The 26,295-nt window shown below is 46.5% G+C and overlaps 1 protein-coding gene across 1 annotated transcript in view; it reads right to left on the bottom strand.

Annotated features, from left to right (window-relative positions):
• Window positions 1–1,107: 1,107 nt before the first annotated feature.
• LOC125444895 overlaps window positions 1,108–26,295 on the bottom strand; it is a 36,315-nt gene continuing 11,127 nt past the window's right edge. Inside the window, exons 6-13 of the mRNA XM_048517649.1 lie at window positions 20,900–21,057; window positions 17,468–17,656; window positions 14,164–14,255; window positions 10,697–10,861; window positions 8,947–9,018; window positions 6,683–6,826; window positions 4,189–4,266; window positions 1,108–1,845 (exon numbers count right to left, since the gene is read on the bottom strand). Coding sequence (XP_048373606.1) covers window positions 1,403–1,845; window positions 4,189–4,266; window positions 6,683–6,826; window positions 8,947–9,018; window positions 10,697–10,861; window positions 14,164–14,255; window positions 17,468–17,656; window positions 20,900–21,057 — 1,341 coding nt within the window. The 3' untranslated portion in view covers window positions 1,108–1,402. The remainder of the gene's footprint in view (window positions 1,846–4,188; window positions 4,267–6,682; window positions 6,827–8,946; window positions 9,019–10,696; window positions 10,862–14,163; window positions 14,256–17,467; window positions 17,657–20,899; window positions 21,058–26,295) is intronic.

The following is a 26,295-nucleotide window of genomic DNA, read 5'->3' as shown; positions in this document are numbered from 1 at the left end:
ATGCAGCATAGGGGAGATGTCCCTTTCATCCCTGTCAAAAAACATGGCTTTCCAGGGCAGCCTGCTTGCTGGACCATCCTGGCCCCCCTTATGCTGTTTGCAGAGGCGAAACGTTCACTATGAGGCTTCTGTCTGCCTCTAGCCTCTCCCCATAAGGGGTTTGAACCAGGAACCCGGACTGTGCTACCCCACTCCCCAAGCCTTGCCACTGAGCCATGCCTGTCTTTTGTCAAGGCAAGCCCCATAATTCTCACAGCATAATATTTTTTGGTGGGGGAATACCCTTCCCCTTTTACCCAACAGAAAAGCTGGTTGGATCCAACCCTCTATTCTAATGGGCTTAGGCAGGGGTAGCTGCAGTGAGACTGTACATTATTCAGCAGTTTTACTTTTAACAAAGCATGCACTTATTCAGCATCAGTTAGAACAGTAGAGTATGTTACAGACCATCAAGATTTTAGAGGCATGAGTTTTGAGAGTCAAAGCTTCCTTCACATCTGACAAAATGGGAGTTTGGTCTCTCCGAAGCTCATAACCAGAGGTGGGATCCAACCAGTTCTCACCACTTCTCTAGAAGTGGTTACTAATTTTTTCTGAGTGCCGAGCAGGGGTTACTAAAGCAACCTCCCTGCCCAATAGGGACTGGAGGTGCGTGTGTGCGGCGCCGCCACTGTTTGAATCCCACCACCATCGGAACCTGTTATTAAAATTTTTGGATCCCACCACTGCTCACAACTCCCCAAATCTTGCTGCCTGGTATTTAAGGCGCTACTGGAATCAAATCAGAAACGTTTCAAAAACATTTTAGGTGATTGTGCTGAAACAGCCAGCGTCAGACTAGTATCTAAGAGACCCAGGTTTGCATCTCCACCCATCCCATGGAAGATTGCTGGGTGACCTAAGGCCTGTCTCACACCCTCAATCTGCATCACAAGGTTGCTGTGAAAATAAAATGGAATTGAGAACAATGATGTGAACAGCCTTGGGCCCATTGGGGAGAAAGGAGGGTTCTGGAGGTAAATATTAAATTAATAAAACAACAAACAAATGTATGAGCAGACAAATTGGGAAACTTAAAAACCTTGGACTGTTGGAATTTATTCCAGTCAGCAGTTGACTTGCTTACAAAACACCCAAAGGTCACAACACAGTCTTTTCCTCAAGTTCCTGCAACATGATGTGAGGTACAGGAGGAATCAACCCCATTACTTTCATCTTCCATTTTGGAACACCGCTCTGTCTGTTAACATGGTGGGAAGGTGAAAGGAGCAAGTGGAAGTGAAAGGAACAAGTAATACAGCAGTCTCAACCATATCAGACAGAACAATTCAAGAGGTTTGACATCAATTCTACTTTTTCAAAAACAAACCAAGAAACCCAAATTCTTCTATCTATGAATCCACTAGGATGGAACTGGCTCCTCAATGTCTTGACTGAATGGATCCAACTGGGACTTTTTCAACTCCACGGAACTGTCAACGTTATTTTCCCCCTTTGCAATATTTGCAAGGGATTCATGGCTTTTAAAGTCAGATTTGATGCTCCTCTGGGATGCTGACACCTCCATGATGGCACTATGTTTTGATTCCTCTTTGGGCACATTGACAGAGGCTGCCGAACTGGACTGTCTGAGGTTCACACTGGATGTCCTGCTCCCCTGCTTGCTAAGAGCAACCTCTTTTTCTGACTCACGCCTCGTCAAGAGGGGAACATGGCACGTGGGAGTGGGTGGCATCTCATCAAAGCAGTCACAGTAGTTCCTCCTGCATCCGCATTCAGCATCAATGAGGTCAGCCACTTCCTGAAAAGGCCTCCTTTTGAAAATGGCGTGTTCATTCAGGAATGCTGCAGGAAAAAACAGAATCACTTTGATAGAGGGTTGTCAGATTTCTGAATATTTTGGAGTGGAGGCTGGGGGTACAGGGTTTGGAGAGGGGAAGGAGCTCAGTGAGAATGTAACCCCATAGAGCCCCAAGGTAGGGTTGTAACCACCAGGTGGTACCCAGCAATCTCCTCCTTTTAAAATTGATTTCTAAATCATCAAAATCAGTTCCCCTGGAGGAGAAGGCTGTTTTGGAGTGTGAATTCTATAGCATTATGTCCTGTTGAGGTCCATCCCTATCCAAACCTCACCCTCCCCTGGAAACCCCCCCCCCCCCCCGCAATAATATGCAGGAGCTGGCAACCCTACTTCTGGATCTCTATTATGTTAGGCTCATTCCGCACACGCAGAATAATGCACTTTCAAGCTGCTTTCAGGGCTCTTTGAAGCTGTGCGGAATGGCAAAAACAGTTGTGAAAGCAGCTTGAAAGTGCATTATTTTGCGTGTGCGGAATGAGCCTTAGATCCATCAACTCGGCTTTGGTAAATACCTGGAGATTTGGGGGGTGGAGCCTGAGGGCAGTATTTGGCAGGGGGTGGTGGTGGTGGATTTTAGCAGAGTATAATGCCTTACAGTTCATTCTCTGTTGCCTAGAGATCAGTTGTAATAGTGGGAGATCTCCAGCCTCCACCTGAGATTGGCAACTCTACTATTGTGATTCCAAAAGGACACCAGCCTTTACTTGGAGGACCTCTGATGAGATCTTCCCCTGCTCAGCACAAGGAAGACCTAATTAATCAGACAGGTTGCTATTTCTAGAGGAAGGCAGATTTCATTGGTGGAGGAATCAGCAGATGCTTGTTGATGAGCTCCCCTTCCGCAGCTTTAGATAACTTCTCTTTTTGTTTGTGTGAACAGCTATTTGTGTTAACAGTTATTTGTGTGGGACTGCCTCGTGGTCTTGGGGCTTGTGAAAGTGTTTGAAAGTGTCTTTGGAGAGAGCAATTACATTCATTTGAAAAGAATGTAATGAACCTTGGCATTTTTGGCATTTGCTGTAGCTGATGGAAAGCAGCTGTGGAAGCGACCGAGCAATGTGTAAAGTTAATTTATAAAGACATTAACAAGTGTAATATGAGTCCAGTTTTCTGCCAAGGTCTAGGTGGGGTCTGAATCTCCCAGAATTATAACTGACCTTCAGACTACAGACATCTGGAGAAAATGGCTGCTTTGGATGGTAGACCCTATGACATTATACCCGGCTGAGATCCTACCCAAACCTTCCCTTCCCAGTCTCCTCACAGGGGAAATTTGTGTCCTGTAATTCGGGTTGTCAACCTCCAGGTCATGGTTGGAGATTTCCCTCTATAACAGCTGATCTTCAGGCAACAGAGATCAGTTCATATGAAGAAAATGGCTGCTTTGCAGGGTAGACTCTTTGCCATTATAATTCATTGAAGTCCCTCTCCCCTTCAAATTTTGCCCATCTCAGGCCCCATCCTAAAAACCTCCAAGCATTTCCTCACCGGAGCTGGCAATCCTACCTATTTTTTTTCCAGAAAGCCTTTATTGGCATAGACAACAATACAACAATAGTAAAGAACTGATTTTTTTAAAAAAAACCCCATAAATATACAATACAGGAAATGAATGTTAAGTGAAAGGAAATTTACTGGCATTTAATAATTTCCAGGAGAAAGTCTGCCACTATCATACAGAGAGAAGGATCAGGATTGTCCGGCAAGTAGTGTAATCTAAATAAATCGGGGAGATCAGGTAAGTGTAAAGGAGTAAGATTCACATGCTTGAATCTGATTTTCTTAAATCTGGGACAGTTGGTGGGGCAGAGATTCAACTGAGCCAGCATTATACGGGCACAATCTTTTAGACTTTTCTTGCTTGTTAAATCTGCCACGTAACAAGGCGGAAGGCATAGCATTAAACCTGGTGAGCATTACCTTTGAATGGGGTTTATTAAGCAATACAAGTAGTGTGCCAAATGGTCCTGTTCAAATGGGATAGAAAAATACAGGGGGGAGCAAGTTTTCTTGGATGCAGTGATTTGGGTAGAGAACTCTCAGTCCAATAGCTGACCTTTTAATTTTGTATAAGCTTCTGAATGGGACAAAGGGCAGAGTGAGTACCTATTATTTGCATACAGTGAGTAAAATGAAGACACTGTGTATTCTAAGGGTTGTGAAGTTGATTTTGAGATTATAAAGCTCTTTTTCAAATTAGGAAATAATCCAGCATGCAGGAAGAGGATTAAAATTATGGTTTGTTATAGTTGGAATTGAGAAAGGAGTGATGGACCTGATGAAGACTGAACTGGGAGGCAGAACTGATCTTAGATTAATCCACTCACCTTCATCCTCTTCTTCGAAGATTCTCTGCACATCTTTTGCAGCCATGAGAAAGTCTGAAATGCTGAACTTCCCGTTCTCTGAAGGACAGGGAAAGGGAAATATGTTTATATCTAACACATGAGGTTAAGCAACTTCACTGGCTCCCTCCTAGTACAATCAAAAGTGCTGGTTCTGACCACTTTGATCCCCCTGGGGTTACTGGGAGTCCAATGACTTAGACAAGCATGATTCAAGGGTGAAAGTAGATTGCAGGAGGAAAAGGGAAGGCAATGAGGTTTATGCTTTTTCTTTAGGACCCATAGGTAAATATTTTAAAGATTTTAGAAAATATTTTAATTGAAATTTTGTAATGTTGAAGAGTTTGGGTTTATACTCCACTTTTCTCAACAGTGGAGAGAAAAGCAGCTTACAAACTCCTTTCTCTTCCTCTCTCCAAAACAGACCCCTTGTGAGGTAGGTGGGGGGTTCAAAGAGAACTGTGAGTAGCCCAAGTTCACTCAACAGGCTTCATGTGTAGGAGTGAGGAAACCAGTCTGGTTCACCAGATTAGTGTCCACCGCTCTTAATCACAACAACATGCTGGCTCTCAACACTGTTTTCTCTGCTCATAGATGTGATTGTATGTTTTGTATTTACTGTTAGCAACTTTGGTCTTAGAAAAGCAAGGGAAATGACATTGGCAACTAACTCCTGCACTGGTGTAACTCCAGGGTTAGCCTGCATAAAGCAAAGATATGCTGGTACATTGAGTGCTGCACTAGTACCTGTGCCACCATAAAAACTGACAATAGCCAAACATGCCAGTGAAAAGAGAAAGTCAAAAGGGCCAAAATACATGATACAATTGACATGTGTCAGGTCATGGGTGCATGGCCGGACACATAGTCATTGAGAAAACTCACCTTAAAAACCACATTTACTCAGAAAAAAGGGGCAAAAGTCCCTTTGTGAGGCCCCAGTCTTTGCCTCCTCCTGAGCCCCTCAATCTGATCTCTGGTGTCTTTCTAGTTGTTTTGAAAGGCACTCCCTAAGAGCATAAATGTGGTGGTGATCCATAAAATTAGTCTCAAAAATATGGCTGGTCTGCCATGACAATAATAAATTCTGTCTTGGTGGCATGGTGTCACTGGAATGCATGAGATATTTACATTTCCCTGAAGGATACTTCATGAAGGCAATGTGGATGATTTCCAACTATCAATATCCCAACTAGCCAAGGGTTGTGTCAGATCTTTCCACTGCCTGGATACTCCTGCAGCCACTTTCCTTCCCACCGCTTTTCCTTACCCTATCCTCGTAGTGCGTGTGTGCACATGCATGGGGCAGGGCGGGGCGGGGGCAACTTAGACATGCTCTTAAAAGTTTGTTGTTTTAGTTTGCTCCTAGTGGTGTATGTTTGACTGTTAGTAAAGAAACTGTGCATTTAGTTTTAATCTGTTGATCTCTGTCTTTTTCTCTTGGGAATATTGCTCTGGAATGGAACCTCCATATATCCTTTGGGAGACCCTTTTAATTCACAATTCCCCCACTCTGGGTCTAATTTAGGTAATGATTTTCCAATGATAAGCTTGCAGTAAAGTTGCCACATTCCCCCACCCCCACACACTGCAAAGCCACAGAACTGTTAAGGATAGCAACGAAATCTGCCTGCAGCCACCCAAAGTTCAGCCAAATACTAGACAGACTTTAGCCAAGATTTCCCTAGCTCAGATGACAGGTCCTGTGTCCTGGGGCTCTATCTCTCTGGCCTCATGTAAGGCACACTTAGGAAAAAGAGTGGGTGTCTGTTGTGCCCCACTGAAAAATAGTAACTTGCCAACTGTCAGTCTCCCTCCTTCCCCAAAATAGTGTGTCCAAGATGGTACAGAGAACTGCTATCATCACCCAAAGTTAAAAAGCATTCATTAAAAATACATTATTTTCAAGCATACTTTTAACACAGCCCCAGACTGAGCAAGGGATCCAAAAGAAATGAGAAAAATCCAATTCCTCTCTCCCACTTTCTATACGTGCCCTATCAGATGTTCAACAGGCTCTTGAACTTAAGATGTTATAGATCTCCATCTGGTTCCATTACCTGGATTTTTTCTGCAGACAGAAGAATAAGGGTCTACCAAATACATTAGAATACATTAAAAAGTGATAGTTGTCCCACCTCCTGTGGTTTTTTTGCGGGTGGGGGGGGGATCTCAACATTGGTAGTGTGGATCTGAGAGATTAGGAGAGACTGTTTAGCAACCACAAGGTGACACTGTTTAGTAATCACAAATACCTCTGGTTGCTTAAAAAATTAAGCTTAATTTATTTCCAGGTGAGCAGCAGCAGGGACGAGGCCAAGGAAGAAGGGCCCTCCCTGGGCTTGTCTCCATCACCACCAAATCTGATGTAGTAGCAAGCACTTTCTCACAGTCTTGGGCAGCTACATTTTCCCATCAAATGCCCCAACCAGTATTCTCTCCACTGATCTCTTGGCATGCACTGGTCAACACTCACGGTCCACTTTTGTGCATCCCAGGGTTTGTTGTACAGTCTCTGGGCAAAGGGTGATCCCCAGGTACTGCAAGATGGGTTCCAGCTCTTTAACAGACACTGTTCCCTTCTTCATCTTCCTGAACGCCCAGAGAGCATTCTGAAAACCTGCAGAGCAGGGACAGAAGAGGGTAGCAGTTAGTTAGCCCCAGATGATGATCACTCTGGAAATAAACATATGAAGCTGCCCGCTACTGATTCTTATCAATTGATCACTATATCTATATATCAATCTATTGATGGATTGATAGATCAACATAAAAAGGTGAACGATTAAAGAAAAGTCTTGAATATGGCATCTGTACACTTTGCCCGGACATCGATTGTTTTTTATGGCGGGAATTGAGGGGGGAGTAATGGTGGCATGCAAACTGCAAAAGGACAACGTGAACTGCCATTTGCGAAGCTCTCCAGGTTCACCATCTCCTGATGTGCTGTGTGTAATCCCAAGCATCAAGACCAATGGGCTTTTCCTGGTATGGTCTGGAATCACAGATTGCTTGTATATAAAACTATGAGACTGGAGACATCCCAGTTTGTTGATCAAATGCAGAAGAAAATTGGGTGTTTGGACTGATCAACTAGTCTTATTATTTTTACATTTTTTAATTATCAATTTATTGATATGATTATTTAATTTTAAAAAACTTTCAAGATTTAAAGATAGGCAGGAGCATGGAGGCTACAGGCAATAGAAATGATATGGCAGGACAAGAAGCTGGAAGTAGTCAGCAACAGGGAGGAGGGTAAAGGGAAAACATGTAAAGCAGCACGAGGGTGTGTGGGAGATAAGTCTAGGTGGGCTGGCTCTGGGCAGAGGGAAGAGGTCCAGAACAAAACTGTGCCCACGGGCAAATCTGTCCTGCTCGGGCAGTGAAGCAAAATTAAAATCGTGCTATAAGTGGATTTGCTTGCCGTGGAGAGAGTAGAAAGCGAAAGCAGGGCTAGAGGAAATACATCCATACAAGAAATCTTGCTGCAGCGGACATTTGCCTCCACTACGCAGCAAACACCTTGTGCATAATTGGCCTAAGTGTGCTATAGAGCTCGCTGGAAGATTTATGAAGCAGTGGGGTGGGGACAGTAGCAAAGCAATCTTAACTTCCTCTGCTACTATGGCATAAGCTAATTCATGACCATCTCAGTTGTTTAATATTCAGTGACATCTGCTGCCTTCTAAATCTGAGCCTTTATTGTCTCAGGAACAGTTAGTCAATTGTGATTTATTTTTGCAAATAAATACCGAAATAATGAATTTGTTCACTCATAGGGGTGCCATACTAAAGATGTTTCCACAGCACAGACAACTAAATTTAGGTACCCAGGTAGACTGACACCTTGCCTGAAATTTGCCTAAAAATGAGATGTGTTTATCTGTAAGACCCAATGTGCAAGGTGACCAGTAACAACAGTCCCATGTAACAACAGTGGCTACATAAGCTAGAGCAGATGGCTACAGACAGACATGTAATTGTGTTTGAAAATGCAAGCTGTATTCGCTAAATGAAATTGTGGCAGGTAAGTAATACACACACGCAGAGAGCCTCAAAGGTTATAAATTGATGCAATTAAAACCTGAGAAGAACTCTAGAGAAACTTTCAGTGTGTCAATGGAGATGAAAATATGATGGAGTTGAAGACATAGAAACATGTGCCATATAAGGCTCCATGTTCAGAGTGCCCAGAGATTTTTAAATTAAATTTTCAGGTGCCCAGTTTGAATCAGGATCAGACTTGGGAGGTTTCAGCCTCCTTGCCCCTCACCCCAGCTTGAATTGGTCATAGGATTGCCAGCACTGACCTGGGAAGTTCATGGGAATTTGCGAGTGGAGGGGTGAATATGGATTAGGATTTTACCTAAAAACTATTATATCATAGAGTCTACCCTTCACAAGCAGTCCTTTTCTTCAGGGGAGCTGATCTCTGTAGTTTGAAGATCAGTTTTAATTCCCACTTGAGTTTAATTCCCACTTGGAAGTTGGCACCCCTAAATCCCTGGGGACCAGGACTTGTGATGTTTCACCTTTAGCCTACAGACACAAACTCTATTTCTAGTTGGGAAAATGGCTGGACTTTCCCCCCTTGCATGCCACACTCTCACTTGGAATCATGCCTACATGAACCAGAAAACTACGCCTACAAATTGGTGGGAGCTCCAGACACAGAACTCCCAGAGCACACTGGGCCAAAAAGACACAAGCTATGCAAAACACAGGGGCTGTCATTACCCTCTGTCTCTGCAAAAGGAGAGGTTGCATTCACAGCTTCCAGGAATTCAGAGAAGTTCAGACATTTATGTTCTGTAACAGAGAAAGACACAGGGAATGAATGGAGAGCTCAACATGTAGTGCCCGAATCACACTTCATGCTCTCATGTCTGCGTCACAAGATTTGAATTCAGACTGTCTACCTTCAGCTGTCCGTGTTTTAAAAAATCCCTCGTGTTTATGAATGTCTGAACAAAGAATGTCAACATTGCCTATTTCCTGACTTGGAGGCATCTGTGGGGGCAGGCTATGGCTTCCTGTTTATGGTGTGGAAGCACCTGCCTTGAGTATAAGGAGTCCACCCTCCAAAAACAGCCATTTTCTCTGCAGTCTGGGGATCAATTGTGACTGCAGGAGGTGGCAACCTTAGATATTTTATTTATTTATTTATTTATTTATTTATTTATTTCTCAGTCTTATAGACCGCCCAACCCCTGAAGGGCTCTGGCAAGGTGAACATGGCCTCTATACAGTAACAAGTTACATTACCAGACTGTAAAATAATTTAAGTTAAAATGCAACAATTAAAACAATAACAGCAATGCCAAATAATTTCTATTAAACTCTCCCAGAAGCGAGAATTAAGTGCGCGCATTCATAGATGGTAATGGACCCAAAATGTAGGAGGAGGCGGGGGCACGTAATCAGTGGCTGGGCACTCCAAAGGCCCGGCGGAACAACTCCGTCTTACAGGCCCTGCGGAATTCACCAAGATCCCGCAGGGCCCGGACAGCTGGAGGAAGAGTGTTCCACCAGGCAGGGGCCAGGGCTGTAAAAGTCCTGGCCCGCGTGGAGGCCAGCCGCATCATGGAGGGGCCAGGAACCACCAGCAAATAGCAGGGACATATGGAGTAATGTGGTCCCGAAGGTATGAGGGTCCCAGGCCGTGTAAGGCCTTAAAGGTAAGTACCCATACCTTGAAGATGATCCGGAATTCAACTGGGAGCCAATGCAGACGGCGCAGTATTGGTTGAATATGATCACGGAAGGCGCCCCCCGTGAGCAACCGGGCTGCCGCATTTTGGACCAGTTGTAACCTCCGGATCAACTGTAAGGGCAGGCCCGCGTAGAGCAAGTTACAATAGTCCAGCCTGGAGGTGACAGGCAAACTTTCCCTCCTTTGGGGGGGTGGTACCTGCAATGGCTGCGGATGAAGGCTTTCCCCACACTGGTTCCCTCCTCAGTCCACCCCTGGTCAGTCCTGTCTGGCAGTGGCTCCCTATAATCTTTAAACAAGAATCTTTCACATCATCTTCTACCTGATTCTTCTAACTGGAGTTCCAGGGAGTAACCCTGGGACCTTCTGCATGCAAAGCAGCATGTTGAAGGGGGAAGAGCAGTGGTGGAATTCAGTCGGTTCACGTCAGTTTGGCTGAACCGGAAGCTGGCTGAATCCCACTACCCCAGGGGACGGCCAGTGACAGGGCTTTCCGAGCCCCGGAGTGGCCTGACGACAAGGTGCCAGGCTGCTCCGGGGCTCGGAAAGCCCCCTCGCTTGCCCTTCTGGGGCTCGCCCCCTTCACTCGTCCTTCCCCCGACGGCCCAACTTTTCACAGCAGCCAGGTAAGACGGCGGTGTGTGTGTGTGTGTGTGGGGGGGCACGAGTGAGCGGGGTGGGGGAAACCATTTGTTAAGTTAATAGAATCCCACCGCTAGGTAAGGCGGAGATGTGGCAGAAGCCAGCCTCCTGAAAGTGATGGCTAACACCCACCATCTACATTGACGAGGCACAGAATATGATGCATCTCCTCACTGGTCACCAGGATGCCCAGGGTGTGCAGGGTCAGAAGGAGGTCTCTCACATGAATCCTGCCATATTTCATGGTGCTGAAAACAGAGCAGGCCCTGTAGAGGCCGGAACAGGAGGCCAGGGACTCTGGAAAGCAAGGACAACGATGCTGTGAATGCCGGAAGGGCCAAAGAGTAAACCGCCTGGGAAAAGAATAACAAAAACGGAGCTTCATCAGCTTCCCCCACCACCCCACAATTCCCTTGCTTTTTGACTGGAAAAGTCACAGAACCCAAAGAAAGGTATGCCTTCCACTGCAAATTGAAGCGAGAGAATTCTCCAGCCCGAGTCAGTGCAGGCAACAGAACGATTGATGTGGCAGAACAGTCTCCTCCATCTTCACACAAAGTGGAGGAAACAACGTTTTTAAGAGCTCCTACAAATTAAAAAAAATCTTAACATAAAAAAGAATGGTTCTAACACAATTGCCTCCAAACAGCCTAGCCTCTCTGCCTGCCAGGGAAGCCTTCAGACATGCTGCCCCTGCCCGTGTGGTCTGGTGGAGTCCAATTTATTCCACCTGGACCTTCATCTCACAGCCTTTTTGTTCTACTGCGAGGGAAGAGTCACCTGAGTGTCTGATATATCACATTTCTACACAGCCCAGTCCCTTACAGAGGTAATGTGTTGGCCAGACCATGGGGCCACATTCTGGGGCCCTATACTAAAGTTGCCAGAAGCTCTCCAGCCACCGGCAGGGGTTGGAGAGGTAGGGTTGAAAAAAGCTTTATGCTGACATGTGTTACAGGCTCTTTCTAAAGCCACCACACCAAGCTTTCTGAGCAGGGTCTCTTTGGGGCAGCAGAAGATCAATTTGGGCACTCCACAACGTTCTTCTTTCTGGGAGTGAGAAGAAAGGATTGGTGGTGAGGGAAAAGGCAGGTGTCTAGTATGGTTGACAACTCCCCACTTGTGGTGGGAGTTCTCTGGCTGATGTTCCCATTCCCCAATGCTTCTTCAATAGAGCAGCAGGGGCAGGAAGGAAGTGAAGCTTGATTGATGTTGAGATGTCACTTCCAGATTTTACCCACAAGCGATGGCATGACACTTGAGGTTTATAATAGAGTTTGGAGGAATTTTAGGAGTATTGTAATGTCCCTTCCAAGTTTACTTCTGGGTCACAACACTGGTACTATCCCTCCCCTTGCTCCACCCCCCAAAAGCTCCCAGGAGTTGAGACCGGAGGTCTGGCAACTGTCTCCTCACCCAGGTCCCCCATTTGAATCCCTATTTTTTTGTGCTTTCATCTTCTTTTAGAAAAAAACGAAGCACTGCTGCCATCGCCTGAGACAAGTTGCTTCAGCCTGAATGTGGAGATTTCCCTCACTAGGCAAATTCCTGTTACACTGCCTCTTCCCCAACCCGCCCAGTTTCTCCACCAGCCCAGTTTATCTCCTACTTTCTTAGGCTGTAAAAGGCACAATTAGATGCAGAGGACATGGGTGGGTGTTGGTATTTGCAAGTGTCTGTCACAACCAGTCATGAAAGGGTTAACTATCTGTTTGAGGCCACATTCTAATGACCTGACCTCTTGACTAAGCTATTGGTCAGTTTGATAGCCATTGCTCACACGTTTATGATCACATATACCTGAGGTTACAAAGTTAACCTGTTTTCTCTGTTCTCATTCAGATAGACACTCAGTCAGCCCTAGTTATGTGCTGAGACAACTGTAAATTTGTAACAATGCAGTACTGTGATTATTGTTTTTTCTCCATATTACCCTACCCTTTAGCTAGTAAACTTTTATACAAAGCAACTCATTAGCATCTGGATCTTTTTTGATAACAGGTAAACTTGCTAATTTATGTACACCTACCAACAGTGGTGAGGGGTGAGGGGCCAGGGGTGAGGGATTGCATTAACAACTGGAAAACTCTATTTTCGCAGCTGGTCGCACAGTTTACATGTGCAAATTACTGCATGGCTTTCATTTTTGGTGATGAATCCTTCAATTGTGAACATTAGCTTGCTCTTTAGAACTCTTTAGAAGGTTAAAGAGGCAATTGTCAACAATATAGAAGGTTAAAGAGGCAATTGTCAACAATAACAGCAACAATTGGAAAAGGTAAAATACCAAGATCTGAGAATGGCACAAACCAGCAGTTGTGGTTGCAGTGATTATTGGTATATTGGGTGCCTCTCTCACCAAAGAAGGGCTGTGGGCCATGCTGGGGCAACAGATTCCAGGCAGGGGGATCCTCCAGTTGCTGAGAATTCCTCTGTCCACAATTGAACCTCTACAGCCCTTCTTTGGTGCGGAAGTTCTGTGGAGGACATGGAGGCTGCACTGGGGCACCGGATTCCAAGCAGCATTTGCTGCACAGTATCTGCTGCTCCAGTGCCACTCTGGGGTGGCAGAGTAGGGGGTGGTGCATGCTTTCCTGCTCAACTCTTCCCAAGTGTCTGTCTTTCTTGGAGTCCGTCCGTCCGTCCGTCCGTCCGTCCGTCCATCTGTCCTCCCTTCCCTTCCCTTCCCTTCCCTTCCCTTCCCTTCCCTTCCCTTCCCTGCCTGCCTGCCTGCCTGCAGTTGCTTTGTTCATTAAACTTCCACTCAAGGGGCAGAGCTCTGATCTGGGAGGCCCAGGCTAGCCTGATCTTGTTAGATTTCAGAAGGTTGGTCCTGATGACTATTTTGTTGGGGAAGACTATGGTTGTAACCTGAAGGCAACAACTATGTGGGCGGGGCCAAGGGAGCCCAAAGATGATGAGGAAGCTGCTGCCTCATCGTCTTTGGCCACCCTCGACCCCGCCCACGTCGGCGATGACATGGGCAGGGCCGAGGGAGCCTGAAGACAATGAGGCAGCAGGAAGTCGTCTTCGCGACGGAAGGCATCTGGTCACATGGGGGGCCCAAGTGACCAGATTAGTTGCATCCAGGGACATGCGTTACCCCATGTCCCCAGGCAGATACACCCCTGCACCAGTGTGCTGGCCGACCTGCACAGAGTGGCCCAGCAGATGGATTCTCCCTGACAATGGATGGCCTGGAACCTAAAGTGAACTGGTGGAAGGGAGGGAAATAAATATCTCCTGCCTGTGGTGTTTACATGGGAGCGCCTCCAACCTGGGACTGTGCAAAAGGATAACTGATTTAGGTATCTTCAAAAATCCCAGGTTGAGGGGACAAAACAGGCCAAAATTGTTTTAAGAATGGGACCTGTATGAAGCCCCCCCCCCCAAACGGTTTATGTAACGTCCTACACCCGCTATATTTGGCATGTGTGGAATCCACCATTGTCCTGAGCAGAATTGCTCTAACCTGTTTTCGATCATTGCCTAACATTAAGTTTAAACATCAAGAAAAATATAAGTAGTCGAAGAACAAAGCCTGCATATTCCTGCAGTCACACAGAGGTCTTACATCAAGGCAAGACCCAGAGAGTTACCTTTCCACCAAGTCTGCTGACCACGGGATAGTCTGGGTTCTTCCCAGTTGTCACAGAAGGTTATGCAAAGATTACAAATGATTTTACGCTTCCTACCAAGACAGAGAAAGTTGGTTATGTTTTTTTAATCTTTTGACTTGGTTGTTGGATGTTGATCACAGGGCAAACAATTCAAATCCTCCAAAACTTGAGGCAGAAATGTATTATCGAAGGCTTTCATGGCTGGACTCAACTGGTTGTTGTGGGCTTTCCAGGCTGTGTGGCCGTGGTCTGGTAGATCTTGTTCCTTTCACCTGCATATTTGGGACAAAATATTTAGCGAAGACAGGAGTTCCATTTGGAACAGTCTTTGTAGTGCAAGTTTAGGGCCTCAGCATTGTCTCCCCCCCCCAAACACACACACACACACACACACACACAAAGCAGGCAGTTGCTTCACATGACCATCTAAAGATATATTTGAGCAAAATTTCATTGAAGCTTGGGATCAACTTCAAAAGCCATGAAAACACACACACACACACACACACACACACACACACACACACACACACACAGAGAGAGAGAGAGAGAGAGAGAGAGAGAGAGAGAGAGGTATAGGCCTCATTTTCTCATCCTGGTTTCCAGACTTCTGGCAAGCAGATCTCTATCTTTTAAATTTCTTTGTTGACAATTCCTGAGTTAATAGAAGAAGAAGAAGAAGAAGAAGAAGAAGAAGAAGAAGAAGAAGAAGAAGAAGAAGAAGAAGAAGAAGAAGAAGAAGAAGAAGTTGGATTTATATCCCTCCTTTCTCTCCTGTAAGGAGACTCAAAGGGGCTTACAATCTCCTTTCCCTTCCCCGCTCACAACAAACACAACCTGTGAGGTGGATGGGGCTGAGAGAGTTCCGAAGAACTGTGACTAGCCCAAGGTCACCCAGCTGCCATGTGTTGGAGTGCACAGGCTAATCTTAGTTCCCCAGATAAGCCTCCTCAGCTCAAGTGGCAGAGTGGGGAATCAAACCTGGGTCTCCAGATTAAGGTGCACCTGCTCTTAACCACTATGCCACTGCTGCTCCTTAACTATCTCCTTGTAACTCCTAGCAATACCTCCTTCTTCCCTCAGCATTCAAATATTTTAGGTAGTTCATAGGCAGAATAAGAAGGCTCTCTGAACAGCATCATGTCTCTTATGACTGCTGTCAGTAACAACAGCATCTTCAGGATGAGTACGGAATGTGGAGAAAGCATGCAGTCCCTGCATGGATCAGATCCATGGTAGTGCTTGGCCTTCCATATAGTTACAGAATGTCCCCAGATCTCTGCTGAATAGCTATACAGTAGAGGGTGCGGAACATCTTTCAATTCAAATTCCCAGTAAGTGAGGGCTCAATCCAGACTAAGATTATAGTGTGCAGGGAGCCTGGACATTATCCTTTCCTATGATCTGTTTTACTTATCTGAAATGTCCTTGGGGAACTGCTGTTGGCTCAATTGTGAAAACTTACATAAAACCAAGAGTACCCAGTAGAGCAAATACTTTGCAGGACCATTTCAAATTGGGAAAATAACCTGACCATGGGGGATAGAAACAAAGGTGTATCTACAGAAAACTGCAACAAGAGCAAGCACTGAAATTGCTCCCCTTTCCAAAAAAATCCAACAGATCTTCAACATCTTGGTAGACCAGCTCTAAACGGCTGGTTCATCCACCATTGAAAGCAATGGGTGGATCCTGCCACCGGAGTCCAGATCTATCAGTTCTTCTTAACCTCAGGTAGACCAGCTCTCTGGAGAGTTGGTCTACCCATGGTTAAAAGCAATGAGTAGATCTGACTGCTGCCAGCCAGGTCCAGCAGTTCTTAAAGGCAAGTAGACGAGACCTTTGGAGAGCTGGCCTACCCACAGTTGAAAGCAACGGGTAGGACTGGCCATCAGAGGTCAGGTCTACCTGTTCTTTTTTTTAAACAATGGGTAGATAACATAGTCTACATAGGTCTTAAGTCTACATAGGACATAGGTCCTAAGTCTGCATAGGGACCATGAAACTCAGCGCCCAGACATGAATCAAAGAACATGAAAGGCACTGCAAACTAATTTCAGCTGGAAAAATCAGCAATAGCAGAAGATGTGATAAACCAAGCTGGACACAGAATGTTTTCTGAACACATAGAAATTCTGGACCACTCTGACAACCACTACGTCAGACTACACAGAGAAGCCATTGAAATCCACATGAACAATTTCAACAGAAAGGAAGAAACCACGAAACCATGAAAACAAAATCTGACTTAAAACACTAGAATCAAGACAATGGTTAGTGAAGACAGTGGTTAGTGAATACCACCCAGACACAGGATGTCTCCGGGCTTGAAACAATCAAATGGATTAAAATGCCTGGCAACTGCTATGCAGATGCCCTTACTAATTGATTATGCAACTTCATTGTTACTTACATATGCTAAAATGGGTGGATTCCATTCAACATGTGCAAATCACACTTGCAATTGCACCCTTTACACTTGTTAGCCAATGCAAATGGCTCTTTCTTCCACCCTGGACATTCCACAGGTATATATACTCCATTTGCTTTACTACCATCAGATCCTCTGAAGATGCCAGCCACAGATGCAGGCAAAACGTCGGGAGAAAATGCTACTGGAACACAGCCATACAGCCAAGAAACTACACAACACCCCAGTGATTCTGGCTATGAAAGTCTTCGACAATACAACCAGCTTTCTGAGCTTCAGTGAGACACAGAGACTGGCAGGGCACACCCTGGAGGAGGAGGTGCAGTGGCTTCTGCCTTGCAAAGGGGCAGCTAGGGTGTCTCCATGCAAGTAGTACCTGGGGCACATGCCCTGACCTGTTCCATTCTAGGCGCACCAGTGGATGGAAAGCTGAAGCCTCTTTTCACTTCTGATCCCAATCCACATTAAGCTTTTGTGGATCTTGGAATCCCTGACTCATTTTGCAGCATGTGAATTAGCCCCATGAGACTATGACCAGTTCATGATAATCCCCCTATGACCTTCAGGGCAGATTTGATCCTAGATTCTAGTCCAGAACTTGACCATTTGCCCCCACTGGCTAGCTCACTGTTTTACCACTGATTAAGAGAGGTCTGGATTGCCAGACTTTGATTGCGGTGAAGTGAGCAATCCCCCCATGAAGGAATGGAGCTTTTTGCCTCAGAAAACTCTCCTGAGCTTTTTCCCTCAGTTAAAACAAGGTGCTCCACCACTGCCTAGTTCTCCACTCAGTAACATTGCATTTTGCAAAGCTGGTGAATCTTGCCCTTTCTTCCTTCTGAAATCACTTACTTTCTGGGACAATAACTCAGATTCAACAGGTGCTTATTGGATGAACTTGAGGAGAATTTCACACGTAGTGGCGCACTTTTTGTGCTTTTCACATGCCGTGGCTTATTTTTTGTGGTTTTCAAATACAGTGGCATGCTTTTTGTGCTTTTCACATGTAGTGCTGGACTAGCTGCTGCTGCACGAAGTGATCTGTAGATCAGTAAAAAATATTAATTCTTAGTTAGAAGACCAACACTGTGTCCAATTAGGACCAGAAACAATTTTTATACTACATTTTTGACCCAGACTTCCTCTAAGGAACACAAAGACATATACAATGAGCAGAACCTCATCTCATTTTATCTTCACAGAATCCCTGTGAAATGGGTCAGTATGTGTCATGCTCAGCCATATATCGGACCTGACTATAATTCCCCTCCTGGAGGGAGGTGGGTACAGTAGTCCCCCCCGCACCTCTAATGCAGTACTGGGAATCCACAGTCTGCTGTTTTTGTTAGACGCCTGGGATTATTTCCTGTGTTGGCTTGGATGGAATAGAATGCAATAAGAAAGGGCCAGCCAAATTTCTTTCATGCTGAGAGGGAGCAGTTGGGTTTCTCTGGTATAGGAGTTGTGGCTTAGGGTAGGGCAGTGAGTCCTCTTTTCTATTTGAAAGGGTTTTTTAGCAGGGTTTCCAAGTTCTGTCAGTAAACGTCTGATGCCATATTTTCCCCTGCTCACATGGAAGAAATTTTCTTGAATAGACCAGGGGTCCTGACAGTATGAGAGAACACCCAGGTGATTTCATGGCAAATTGGGGGTTCTCTCTTCTTCCCTTTTATCCTTATGACAACCTGTTAGTTAGGTCATAGTAAGAGAGAGTGCCTAGCCCAAGACCCCCCCCCCCCAAGTTTCATGGGTGTTTGAACATGATTCATTGCCTGATTCATTAAGCCAAGGATCTCCAACCTTTTGGAGACTGTTTGTATCTTGGAATTTTGACACAGTGTGATGAGTGCAGCAACAAAACGCCTGCCTCACAATGGCTGCAGAAGCAGGTGGAGTCAGATACAAAATGGCTTCCAGAACTTAGGCTCATTCCGCACATGCAGAATAATGCACTTTCAAACTGCTTTAAGTGCTCTTTGAAGCTGTGCGGAATGGCAAAATCCACTTGCAAACAGTTGTGAAAGTGGTTTGAAAACGCATTATTTTGCATGTGTGGAAGGGGCCTTACTTTCAGTCACACAGTGAGGATCCTTATGCAGTGGTAGCAGCTGCACAACAGAAAATAGGAAAATCACTACACTTTGGGCTGCTGATAGAGGCACATAGACAATAACACGTCCAATGAGTAGTTTAATAAAACATACAAACGTGCAGCAAGCCCAAAAAAGTCAAAATACTCGTCCTAAGCCAATTGGGATCTATAACAGTGAGCAATACCCCAAAGTTCCCAGTTGTCTGTAAATAAGTAATTCACTTCGTAAAGAGTCCCATGTGATAAGTCTCTAATTCAACAGGTAAAGAGTCACATGAATTGTAGCTCACAGTAATATTATTGCATCTTATAGGTCCCAGAAGGAATCCAGTAAAGATTCACAATAAGAGCTGGAGAAAAGGCAGACTGTAGCCATGTTTGGAATCAATCCAGCAGTGGCTCTCACATTTAACAAAAAATGTGTTCTGCGGTTAACCCTCGTGGTCATTCTCACATATACAAATCCACAGAAGCATTGCATAAGGTACACACAGGAACGAGTATCACATGGTGAAGAATGTTTAAGGATCCATCTGAACTTAGTAAGTGTGTGTGCAAACTCCTAAATATTCATGGGAATAGTCATTCATCTATTGAGTGACTTTGCCTTTGACAACAACATTTTTACTGATGCTTTTTGTAGGTAAGTATGATTTTTTATTGTATAAGATTTTGAATGTATTTATTGTCTTGCTGTATTGTGCGTAGTGTTTAGATGATGGCTACAATATATTTCCCATTTTATATTAGGTTTTCTATGACTAAACCAAGGCAAGTGTGCAATAATTAAGGTTATCTACTGATGAAGCCTGTTTGTAAAAAAGTGTTAATTATAACAGAACTCATTTGGGACTGAATTTGAAAACCAGGTCTTATTGTGGATTTTCACTGGATTCCTTCTGGAATCTACAAGATGCAATAATATTACTGTGAGCTACATTACGTGAGTCTCTTTACCAGTTAAATTAGAGACTTATGTCAAGGGACTCTTTACCAGGTGAATTAGGTCATTTCTGCACAGTCAAAATATTCTGGATTGAGCAAGAGAAATATCCCTGTGGGGCCAAGAAGTTCGCACCGTTCCCGGTGCCAAAGCAAGTTTACCCCATGATATTTCCCTCATCCCAGGATATTCAAAAATTGCCAGTTTGGTGATTCTTTTCAGAAATCTTGGGGGGATCCTGCTACCATGCAAACACTAATTGGGAGCAGAACCAGTTTATTTTCCCCACCTAGCAGCCTGATCTCTCCACCCTCCTGATCTCCCCTTCAGATGCTAATTCAAGCTGCCACTCAGAAAACGGGATACTGGGGATGCTCAGATACACTTGCAATGTAAATACAAAAGACCTGGCCTGGTGCGAAACAAGCTGGAGTATTTCCTCCCAGTCTTGGATTCCTTCAAAAAACAGACAGCCATGCCAAGGGAGAAACCAGGATAGAACAGACCTGGATTTTTAAAAGCTGGTGGAACACAGATATAATTCTGCCGTGAGGGGACAACCTAATTAGCGATTTATGTGCAATCAACCAGGAACTTCGGGATATTGCTCACTGTTATAGATCCAATTTGCTTAGGAATAGTATTTTGACTTTTGGGGGGTTCTTTGTATGCTTGCATGCTTTATTAAACCTTTCATTGGACATGTTGTCTACGTGCCTCTATCAGCAGCACAAAGTGTGGTGATTTGCCTATTTTCCGTTGTGCTTTTCACACCATGTTTCAGTGTAGTTTTACGTTTTGTTTTCACTTTTGTGGTAGCAGCTGTCACCAAAACAACATTTTTAAAAATCTGAACAGACAATAACATTTCCCATGGTCAACCAGCGGGCTTGTTGAGCAAGAGCCTCACCTGGCCCTGTCCATTTTCTAACATTTGATGGGCCCCAGTACAGAATTGGAAACCCCCATCATGCCCATGAGCATCCTGTTGGGGGACCCTACTTTGAGAACTATGGCATAGCGGCTGTCGAAATAGAAATTATCATTCCTTAGAAAAACTGACCAGATCACAGAGCCAAAGTTTAGAGATCAATGTGCAAGGAAGATCACCTCTAAACTAGGGAATCTTCTATTCCAAGCACTCAAAGCTTTTATATACACAGATGATTTAAGAGAGAATTAAACAGACTAGCTAACAGAGGGAGCAGCAGAGGCTGAGGGCTGTCTTGACATCATCAGGAATCCCTACCTGCCACGACGGCTGCTAACAGTTCGGCGCACATTGGGCGAGCTAGTTGTCTGTGGCCAGACCTTGACCATGGTTGCAGGACTCATCTCATCCCTTTTCTTCTTCTTCTTCACCAAAAGAGGTGGTCTTTTCAGCAGCTCCTCAAAGGAGGGGGAAATCTGGGTGGAAGAAACAACCACAAACCTTGCCAACAGAGCCTGACAAGGACAAGAAACATAATGAAAGAGAGAAGCGCCCAGGGCTTGGGCAACAGACACCACTATGGGTGGCATAGGGAGTGCTCAGATGCAGTGCAAAGAATTGGCTCATTCCTGGCATTAGCAGCCTGGAAAAAGGCTTGCATTTCCTTCTTGGCAGAGGCGTATTGCGGGAAAATGGTGCCCGGGGACAAAACCTCCTCCAGGTGCTCCCTCTCACGGGTTGTAGAGCCTGCCCCCCCCCCCGGGTTGTGAAGCCCCATGGGTCACAAACCCCCGCCTCCTGTGGATCCCTGCCCCCACAGAGCCCCGACGACAACATGGGTGGGGCCGAGGAAGGTCGAAGATGATGAGGCAGCAGGACTTCCTGCTGCCTCATCGTCTTCATGGTGGAAGGCATCTGGTCACATCTGTGCCACCCGCCATTTTTGTGCCCCCACATGACCAGATTAGTTGTGCCCAGGGACATGGGTTACCCCATGTCCTTAGGCAGATACGCCCCTGCTTCTTGGACTGTGTTGATGGACTTTATGGCATTATACCCCTCTGAGATCCCTCCTTTCCACATACCCCTGGGCTTCAACCTCAAAATCTCGAGAATTTCCCAACCAAGAGCTGCCACAACCTTTCCTGGAGTTCTCCTAGAATTGCACTGGATCTCCCAACTGTAGAGACCAGGATTCAATGTAAAGGATTCAATGGTGTTGATGGTGAAGTAACCTTGAGTGCATTCCACAGCCCGGGCGATGGGCCAGATGCATCGGCGGAGACTTTATCTTTGCGCGGGAGATGAAGACTCCGTTCCCATGGGAAGCAGGAAGGGGGGATGGGGTGAATGGTGTTATAACCTGTGCTTCTGGCGGGAAGTGCCATTCCTGCCCTCGCGTGTGCGCCTTGAAGCTTTCTAAGATGTGTCTTAATAAATGGACTTTTACTCCCAAAGCCTTTTATTTCTGCTTCTATGGAATTCCTTACATTGTGGCAGGAATCCTAATTCATCTATATTCCTGTGCAGTGGACCTCTTGTCTTGCGATGGAGAGGTTGAATGTTACTGCGGAAGGTGCGGTAGCCCCCAAAGAGGGCTCCGACCTTTCCCTTCTGGATCTGGAGGAACCCGGCAGGAGAAGCGGGCCTGCGCTGGTGGCTCTTCCGTCCCTGCGTATCAGCACGAGTCTTCCTTTACTCTCCCGTTGGAGCGAGGGACGTGGCGGCGACCATAGAGACTTCCATGAGTGCGTTTGGGGCGCTGTCTATGGATGGCGCCTGTGGATCGAGATCTCTACCCGTTTTTTCGTGGTGGATTACAAACCTCAGAGTGCAACCTGTCATGGAGGAAGCGGGCTCGACCACCTTTCATCGCGGCAACCCAGGAATCCATTGAGCGTTTCCCTGGACTCGTATTTTGGTGATGCTCCCAAAGGAATCACCGTGGCACAACTTTTTCTAGGGCCCGTCAAAGGACACACGGGACTAAACCTGGAATTAGGGAGGGGTATCCGTACCGCTTCAATCGGACCCCCTAATCCCGGGCCAGCGACCGCACCTAGAGGTGCCTTGAGGGAGCCACCTGGTGGCTTCACAGCCGGCTACGGTGTCTCCGATGTCTTGCTTCCCAGATGGCGAAGAGTCCGAAGAAAGCCTGCATTCCCAACCCGGACCAGTTTCCCTCTCCCATCGAGAGAGGGACTGGGATGAAGTGGGGGGAGCGTTTCTGCGAGAGGATGCCCAAAGCGGCATGGAACCGTGAAGCTTCCGCCAGCTATGGGAGGAGCGAACGGGCACAGTTGCAGCAAGAGGCCGTGAAAACCTGCAGAGGGACCGGGAACCAGCAGCGCAAAGAGAGTCCAGCTTCGAGTTGGACCCGTGCCAAAGCGGCAGCTCCAGCGACAATATGCCCCAGAATCTGTCCAGTCCATGATAAAGTCCTGGAACATTTCCAGACTGGATTTACAAACAGCTTGACTTGGCTGAAAGCGTTCAAGGCTCTGCGCATAAAGTGAGCTCACTAGAAGCCCTATAAGCGGAAGAGACCCGAACTGGCTAAATTGGAGCAGAAAAAGCGCTGCTTTGCATCGCGCACCAGGATGCATTGACTTCGCATAAGGAGAGGGATCTGGCTGCATTGGAGAGGGAACTAAGGAGGCAGCAGACCAGGAAGCCCCAAGTTGGAGTCTATGCTGTTACTGATCATGCGGTTGCTGCAGGGGGGCCACGTACCTGGGTCCTGCCACCCCAAAGCGCCAAGCGGCACCGCCAAGCGCGCCCGATTCCGCCCCGTACAACAGCTGCACTGCCCAACCTGCTCCAACCAGCGCAACCACCTCCCAGCAGCGGGCGCCAAGAGCCCGTCGAGCGGGGCTACTATATTTGATACCAGCCCGTTTTGATGGACCGCGCAGAAACTTCCCTGCGCTGTCATCTTGCAACTCCAATGCCCACTTGGAAGACTATGATGATTTATACCCGGTCTGGCCGAAAAAATGCGGGACCATCGGCTCCAGTCCCTGGATGGAGAACAGCAAACCGACTGGTTCGTGACTCTTTTTTTTGGATTTGCAGGATGAGGACTCTGCGCACAGTGCCCGCATTCCTCCAAGCCTTAAGAGCTGGCACTTTCAAGATCCGAGGCGCCGAGAATAGAAGCTATCCACGCACCATCGGAAAACCATCCAGCAAGGCAGCCGCCCGTTTACGCAGAATTTGCCCGGTGAATTGCGTGCGGCGGCTGCTCGGACTTCCTCCTACGAGTGGCCTGAGCGCATGTAAATCACGAGAATACTTCGGATACCTGTGGGCCGGCAAGCTCGTGAAGCCGGTGTTTTTAATTACGGAGGTTCCCTCGGTACTAGTGCAGATTGGATCAGTTGGGGTCCCCAAAGTGGCGTCTACGTTTACGGAATCACGGCGCTGCGTCAAGGAGGCCATGCGCCCAAAAACCACTACTGTGTCCACCAAGTCCAAGGCCCAGCCGCCCCTACCGGAAACCACCTCTGAACGCCGTGCATTCGCCGACTGGGATTGTATGTGCTTTACTTCGCGGAGGGCCAGGTCATCCTAGCGCCAACTGTCCCAAGAAACAAAAACCAACGCTCCAGCTCCGCGCACTCCGTCTGCCAAACCACCCACGCCGGAGTCAGGGCCGCCTCCCACAGGCTTGCGTCCTAAAAGCGGTTTACCCGAAGGCTGACCCAGAAGGAGGGAAGCAACTGTTGCCTTTCTTCCAGCCCCATGGACATGGGCCGACTCAGCCTGGCGGTGAGTGAAGTGCAGCGCTCCCATTACTGTTCCAAAGCATTTCTGGCCAACCCGCTAAACACACTCGCATTATAGCCTCGGCCCTTGTAGTTCCGGCTGCTCCCACTGCTTAATGCGGCCCCATTTGGGTGGCAGTGGGAGCTAGGTCTGGACCGAATTCCCTTGGCTAAGCCCATACCATTCACCCAAATGGACGGCAGCCCCCTCGGGAACGAAGGACCGGCCCAGTACAAAACTTACAGCCGGTTCTCCCGTCCGTTGCAATGACCATTGGGGAGAAAATTAGATTTTATTTTGGCGCCAGTGGCCAAACACTCCATAGTTTTGGGCATGCCTTGGATTATTGTTACACATAGAACCAAAGTTCATTTGGAAAGAACGGATCCTAGAGATTCACTGATCCTCCCTCTACGGTGAACACATGAATTGGGGAGAAAACCCAGCGTCTCCTGACACCCCCTCCCTGGCTTCCTCAGTGATTTGCTCCCGATTCTATTGGCATCCCACCTGCATATCATGATCTAGCCAAGAGTTTTTTTTTCCAGGAGCAGAATGCGATCAGTTGCCACCCCACAGAGACACTGACTAGTAAAATTGTCATACAACCAGGGGGCACAACTACCCAAGGTAGAATCTACCGCATGTGAGTCCCAATGAGGAGAAGGGAGCCCGTGCCTTCTTGGACAAGAACCGCCTTTCTCATGGGTTCATCTGAGGAGGGAGCTACACAAACACACACCACGCTACTCCCGTTTTGTTTGTCAAAAGAAAGATGGGTCTTCTACGGCTTTGCACAGATTATCGAGGTCTCAATGCGGTCTCCCTGTCCAATAAATATCCTTTGCCTTTGATCAAGGACCTTTTAGATGCACTTTCGGCAAAGGGCGCATTTTACTAAATTGGACTTGAGAGAAGCTTACTACAGAGTCAAGAATTGCTGAAGGCTATGAACACCTGACTGCGTTTAACACAAAGTTTGGACGGATTTGAATATTGTAATAATGCCATTCGGGTTAAAGTGGGGCCCCCGGAGCTTTTATGGCCACTTATCTAGCGAAAGTTCTCCATGATTTACTGTACAAGGGAGTTGTTGTATACTTAGATGGACGTTTTAATTTACTCACAAACCATGAGAAGAGCATGAAATATTGGTTCGAGAGGTATTGAAGCTTCGCTTGCTTGACATAACTCTCTCTTTGCCAAACTCTCCAAATGCTGTTTTCATCAGACCTCCATTGACTATTTGGGTTACCGGATCTTCGCCCGAGGGGCTTAAAAATGGATCCCTGCTAAAATTGGCGCGGTCCTCAATGGCCTGCCCCACCAACCGCATAAAAGAACTCCAGTCGTTTCTTGGTTTTGCTAATTTCTATCGTGACTTTATACCCCAATTACCGGCTGAACTGACTCTCCCTCTCACAGACCTCTTACGCTAAGGGTAAAGATCCACTGTCCGCCAAGCCCGGGGCCCCCTTTCCTGGTCTAAGGAATGTCAAACAGCCTTTCAACTATTAAAATCTGCGTTTTACCACCGAACCTATCCTAAAAAAGCACCCTGACCCCAGATCTCCCGTTTGTGGTTCCACGTGGGTTCTGCCTCCCGGACAATAGAAACACTTGGGGCGAAAGCCCTGTGTTGCAGAAAAATAAGATGGTAGAAGCTGGATTTCCATTGTGTGCTTATTTGTCCTAAAAAATTCTCTGGTGCGAACTCCAACTGGACTGTGGGAGACAAAGAGACTACTTGACCCATCAAAGTAGCTTACCTCTCCACTTGAAGCCACTGGCTGGAGGGGGCTAAGCACCCACTTTCAAGATTTGGTGGGATCGCAAAAACCTGCAGCAGCTCTTTTCCACCCCCCCCCTCAAGATGTCCATAAAACAACCCGTTGGGCGATTTCTTTTCTCTCGTTTCTCTTTTACAGTCCATTTTTTTTCCCTGG

Source organism: Sphaerodactylus townsendi, linkage group LG15 (assembly GCF_021028975.2).
Source record: "Sphaerodactylus townsendi isolate TG3544 linkage group LG15, MPM_Stown_v2.3, whole genome shotgun sequence".
Classification (NCBI taxonomy): Eukaryota; Metazoa; Chordata; class Lepidosauria; order Squamata; family Sphaerodactylidae; genus Sphaerodactylus; species Sphaerodactylus townsendi.
This window is presented reverse-complemented; position numbering and strand designations above follow the sequence as displayed.